The sequence below is a fragment of the Cucurbita moschata genome, unplaced genomic scaffold (assembly GCF_002738365.1).
Source record: "Cucurbita moschata cultivar Rifu unplaced genomic scaffold, Cmos_1.0 Cmo_Scf00008, whole genome shotgun sequence".
NCBI classification, from domain to species: domain Eukaryota; kingdom Viridiplantae; phylum Streptophyta; class Magnoliopsida; order Cucurbitales; family Cucurbitaceae; genus Cucurbita; species Cucurbita moschata.
The window spans coordinates 938184-944210 of record NW_019268524.1 but is presented as its reverse complement, the minus strand read 5'-3'; the positions used below and the strand labels follow the sequence as shown (position 1 = coordinate 944210).

Below are 6027 nucleotides of genomic sequence, written 5' to 3'. Positions count from 1 at the left end.
TTTTTTTTTTTTTTTTTTTTTTTTTTTTAAATAGACGCACGAATACCCATTTTATCATACAATAAAAGAAAAAAATTAACCACCATCATGTACAATCTCGTAATTCTTCAAACTCGGCGATTATAATCTCCATGAGGAAAACCAATTTCAAGGGAGAGGTCAAAATATCAACAGTGTAAATAGAATAACTGTACCCTGAAACGATTTAGGATGGCTTGTTTGGCTGTGCCTTCTTTCTGGCCAGAAACATGAGAATTCGAGGGAAAAATGATTTCTTCTTTTTCTTCCCTGTTTTGGATTCTGAGAACGAATCCATTGAAGTAAGGCTTCTTTGCATATCTGCCTTGGGGCTCGAGGCATCAGTAACCATGGCGTCAGATGAGCCGACTAAATTCGATGGATCGTTCTTCCCCTCAAAACTGGCCCTTGGACTGCGAATGGGGTTCATTAATCCAGTGCCAGAGTCACCAGCCTTCCTTCGTTGTTCGTGCTCGGCTCTCCATTTTCGCAACTCCTGCTCAACGCCCAACTTCCCTTCCTTGGCCTTCTCAGCCTTCTCCATGGCAATTTTTAGTGCTTCCTTTCTGGTAGCCATTTCCTGGATTACTGCTTCCAGTTTATCCAAGCTTCTTGACTCGGATTCCTTGGCTAGCTCAATCTGTGACAGTGCGTCTGCCACTCTAAGGTTGGCTTGTTCCTCTGCCTCGTGAGCACACTTGCTAAGCTCATAGTACTCCTCTAGTGACAGTGTAACTCCTGCGGGTGAGTTCGCGTTGTTGGTATCTCTGGCCGATTCGCTCTCTTCTAATGCCTTGATTGCGGCCAACGCCAATCTTTCTGAAGCCTTTGCAGCCTCAATCTCTTTCTGAGCAGCAAGCAATCTACTCTTCATGGTACTCGCTCCAGCCTTTGCTTGCTCTGCCTCCTCTTTTGTTTTGCACAGCTCCTCCTGAGCCTCCTGAGCCAGTGATTTGGCCTGATCGGCTTCTTGTGCTGCTTGCTGTAATTGTTTAGGCAACTCCACCATCGTTTCCCTGGCCTCTTTCTCCCTCATTTGAACTAAAGCTATTTCTGACCTGGTTCTTTCCACTTCAGCTTCAAGAGATGCAACTGCTATAGATGCCATTCCTTCTCTTTGCCTCAAGTTGACTAGATCAGATTTCTCCTTTTCAAGCTCTGTTTTCAATGATGTTGCGGCCACCTTTAAGCAGTTTATTTCAGAAGTTGATTTCTCAATGTTGAGTTTCACTTCCTTAAGTTCCTGCTTTGCTGAAGCAACTGCTGCTTGTATATCTGTACGTGTTTTCTTTTCGGGATCCTCTGCCTCGCTTTTTGTGTTACCATCATTATCAGGCTCCTCTTCCAGTTTTGATTCCATATAAGCTGCTAATTCAGCTTTTAAATCTATTAGCAAATTCGAGGCAGTATCCAGTTTTGATTTCAGATTCTTCGCTGATATAATTTTCTGATTGAGACTCTGAAGTTCTGCTTCAGCCTGCTTCAATTCTTTCTCCCAGTTAAGAGAATCTTGCTCTCTGGCCATGGCTGCACCTATTCTTTGCTCCTCTGCCTCCAAATGAGTAGCATGTGCAGACTCTAACGACTCCTTAGTGGCCATAAGCTCAATAGTTAGATCTTCCACTGCCTTCTCAACTTCCTTGGAGGCAGCCACAGCATCTTCAGCTTTAGCCAAAGCTGCATTCTTATCTGCGACCAAAGAAGCAAACTCCCTATAAAGTGTTTCCAATTCCTCTCTGACAGCTTTAAGCTCTGAAACTGCATCTACGTGCCTGGCTTTAGCAACCTCAAGCTGCGCCTTGGCAGCTACACTAGACTCCTCAGCAATTCCTTGCTCCATCTCTTCAACCCTGAGTTTCGCAAGCTCGGAGTCTTGCCTTGCTTGATGCTCTTCTGTTTGTGCCCTCTCTAGATTAAGCTTTAATTCTTCTATCAATCGCTTAGTACTATCTAGCTCCTTTAGAACTTGTTTTTTTCCCTCTTCAGCAGCCTCTGACTGTCTCCTGTACTCCGGAATCTCCTCGTTTAATTTCTCAAGTTCTTGCTCCACAACTTTGCGTCTCTGTAACATTTGAAAGATAGAACTATAAGCTAAATCAGAAAAATCATTTGAATTTAGTCCGAGACATGAAAAAGAACAAACGTGCACCATGGGGATTGAGTGAATTTGGTTATAGTTAGAAATAAACCCAATCAAGGACAATCAAGTTGAACACGTTTCACAGAAGAAAGTGTCCCTCTATTTAAAATATTTTTGAAGAATTAAAGAAGAATTTAGAATATAATTGTGAAATGGTGCGACACAACCTGTCACGAGCATCATGAAAGAAACAAACACTTCACACTTTCAACTCACTGTCCCCAAATTACCATCATTGTGAGTATTCACAACTAAAATCCTAAATTACATGGTATACTTTCATTGATTCTTAACACCATGTTGCATTTTCGAAATATGCTGTTATAACAGCACTGAGTAGCTGCATTAGATACTATATGCAATAACTAATGAGAAACACTTGTCTTTTGCTCCTACACGTTCAATACCATGACAAAGAAATTTATACCCTTTTCACGACACTAGCAAAAGACACAATTACGGTATCTTTTCAGTCAATATTAAGAATGGCTAACCCACTCCAATGCATGTAAATGGTGCCACAATATTTAAAAAGCGAAAGGATCACAGTAGTCTTGTAGTAAGTTATACCTCAACTGTTTGGATTCGATGAGCTTTCCAATCAACAATCCCACCAAACTTAGAAACGGCTTCTTTAACAGATTCAAATGGTGCAGTTGTATCAATAAGGCCTCTGTTAATATCACTTTGCTTAACATCTTTTGAAGAATCAACAGATTCAGGTTTTCCACCTGAAACTCTCACGCCCTCTGCAAGCCCATCTGCAGGTTCGACATCCTCATTTTTTATAACCACTGTCTCAGAAGGCATAATGACATCATTAACAGTAGCAGAGTCACTACAGACTGAAGATTGTTCCGGAGGAAGTTCCTCAGGCATAATGACCTCATTGGCATCATTGACAGTAGCAGAGTCACCATGGACGGAAGATTGTTCCTGAGGAGGTTTCTCAGGCATAATGACCTCATTGGCATCATTGACAGTAGGCACAATGACCTCATTGGCATCATTGGCAGTAGCAGAGTCACCATGGACGGAAGATTGTTCCTGAGGAGGTTTCTCAGGCATAATGACCTCATTGGCATCATTGACAGTAGCAGAGTCACCATGGACGGAAGATTGTTCCTGAGGAGGTTTCTCAGGCATAATGACCTCATTGGCATCATTGACAGTAGCAGAGTCACTATGGATTGAAGATTGTTCCTGAGGAAGTTTCTCTGGCATAATGACCTCATTGACATCATTAACTGTAGCAGAGTCACTATGGACTGAATGTTGTTCCTGAGGAAGTTTCTCAGGCATATCTTCTACTGATTGAGTTCTGGGGTCTTCCATCAAGGTATTTGAATTGTGTTCCTCAAATCTATCATCTGGAACTGTAGTACTCATACCTGAATTACTTAATGTAATAAGTTCATCTTTATTCATATTCGCATCACTAGGAGCATCTTCTATGGTTGATGATAAAGAATTTTCAGCTATTGGCTGTTGACTTTTAGATCGCAGTGTTGCATCAACTGGGCTTGAAGAGCATTCAACATCACCTTCCAATTTTTCATTACCAACAGCATTTGAGAGAACTTGGCTCTGGTTCGTAATTCCATTGTTAACTAGGTGGTTTGGATCCTCTTCATGAACAAGACTACCATCTTGGGAGATTAACGAGGATTGTGAAGAAGATATATGATCAGCTAATTTCACATTGTCCATCAAACAGCGTTAAGAAAAGTGCCAGAGGATACCTGTAGATGAACTGAAACCATACAAACACAAAGCACCCAAAACCGTAAGCTTTCAAATCCTGTATTTTAAAATTAACAAAACAGCAACTTTAGGAAACTACAGTCATAAGCAAAATGCATTCATGCCAACAATAAATCAGTGGACAAGGAGTAGCAGATTCACACACCATTAACATCAACACGATGCATCCAAATCAAAGGTAAAAAACTGAAGTGATAAACATTCTCAGATTTTTTTTGTCCAGATTCAAAACTACACCATTGTTTTAACATTTTATTTTGCACCATTTTTCAGTCTACTCACCGAGGTAGTTTAAACTAGAATAATTAATTCCTTGTGTTTGAACAATTAATCAATGGGGAATGCAGAAGTTCAACTTTCCTCAAATGCTTCTGAATAAACATTGGCATTAAGATAAAATGTCAAAAAGAAAAAACAGAAGAAATTAAAATTGAATTTTGCAATAAACGTTCAGTTGCAGGTGAACATTCCAGTAAAAGAGAAAACACTTGATATCAGGTAGATATTGAAAAAAGAAAAAAGCTTTTTCGTTTGCCAATGTGAACAAATATAGCTACTACCAGCGGTCAGGTTATATCATAAAAAAAACTGGTTGCACATTTTGATCAATATTCAACATAAAGTTAAAGCAAAGCCTTATAAGACAACAAAAAATAGATTCATAAAGCAGTTCTATCAGAATTCATTACCAATTGTCATTTTTTGTTCACTAATTCTTTTGGTTCAATGTCACTAATATACTCCATACATATCATTTAATCAAAAACAATGATCCTAGTATTTCCTATTCTAGCAAAAAGATCCATCTGAGCAGTAGTTAATCAGTCGCCATTATAAATATGGTATATTCACTAGTGCCTATATATACTGCTATGCAAGAGGCACACGATTTCGCATACACTAAAATATTTAAGGTAATTCTTCAAAATTCTCTCCATTTTGAGCTTAATTGAAGCGCCTTTTATTCGATCCATGAGATCAAAGGTTTGACCGGTCTGAATAGACCAATCTAAACCGTCTAATTATTTCTGCCACACCAATGTATTTCCCCGAAGACGCAATAAATACTTCCGGTACACCAAAAGGATGCGCGTTTCAAGATCCTTTACATAGAGTTCGTAAGCCTTACGTTTCAATACTAAGAGCAGTTGGAATTTAAACATAAAAACGACCAAAACTGGAAAATAATTAACGTAAACGGCCAGTCCACGTATCCGAAAAACCTCTTCTGCTTTACAATAAGGAGAAAACAGATATAGCAACTACGCGCTTCCGCGTTCCATCCCGCCTATAGCAGCCGGATTCCATATAGAAAAGCAAAATAACGAAACTCCAAAAAATTCACCGTCCAATTGAATAACAGCAACGAAAGGCAAAATTCAACATCATACACCAATTGAATGATGCCGAATAAGGAAATTCAGTATGCGAAATCACACAACTCTTGCACAGCGGTAGATATCAGCGCATCGAAGAAATCAGATACTAAACATAAAAGAATCAACAGAAAGAACAGCACATAGGTAGAAGGTAGAACGGAGACAGAGTATCCAAACAAACGAAACAGATTAAAGCTGCGAGTTGACAGAATCGAAACGAAAACGAAGAAAGAGAGAGAGAGAGAGAGAGGAGAAGAAGAGAAGTATACCGTAAGAACGCAGCCGAAGAAGAAGAAGAAGAAGAAGCAGAGAAGAAGAGATGGAAGAGGAGTCAAGAGAGAGGAAATGAAAAATTATGATCAGAAATTGGGAAAAGGAAATACAGAAAAGAAACTAAGTAAAATAATTAAACAGAAAAATAAAAATAAAAAAAAGAAAAGGATTATGGAAAGGAAAATCCAAGGCGAGAAGTTTTGAGAGCTAAAATTAGGATGAGAAAAAGTGGGGGCCGGTATGCGTCCGTGGAGCCCACCCCCCTCCCACAGACCATCACCCATCCATCCATCTTCTCCCTTTTTTTCCTTTTCTTTTTCTAAAATATTATTATTATTTCTTCCAATTCCTGGAACTGATTTGATGTAAAATTGTTAAAAGGAATCCAACACATCCGTCCGGGTTTGACACACAAAATTGAGTTGTTTTTTTTTTTTTTTTTTTTTTTTTTAA

At 39.2% G+C, this 6027-nt stretch overlaps 1 protein-coding gene across 5 annotated transcripts; it reads right to left on the bottom strand.

Moving 5' to 3' along the window:
- Positions 1–21: 21 nt before the first annotated feature.
- On the bottom strand, positions 22–5722 carry LOC111446150 (protein WEAK CHLOROPLAST MOVEMENT UNDER BLUE LIGHT 1-like). 5 transcript variants are annotated; one of them, XM_023084840.1, is made up of 4 exons: positions 5571–5722; positions 3155–3900; positions 2729–3121; positions 22–2080 (listed from the first exon to the last, which is right to left on the bottom strand). In XM_023084840.1, the coding sequence occupies exons 2-4, from the start codon at positions 3866–3868 to the stop codon at positions 206–208; spliced, it is 2982 nt and encodes a 993-aa protein (XP_022940608.1). In that variant the 5' UTR covers positions 3869–3900; positions 5571–5722; the 3' UTR covers positions 22–205. The 5 variants fall into 5 exon arrangements, with proteins under 5 accessions (XP_022940608.1, XP_022940609.1, XP_022940610.1 ...); XM_023084841.1 differs by having other exon boundaries at positions 3233–3900; XM_023084842.1 differs by having other exon boundaries at positions 3311–3900.
- Between the last annotated feature and the right edge of the window lie 305 nt (positions 5723–6027).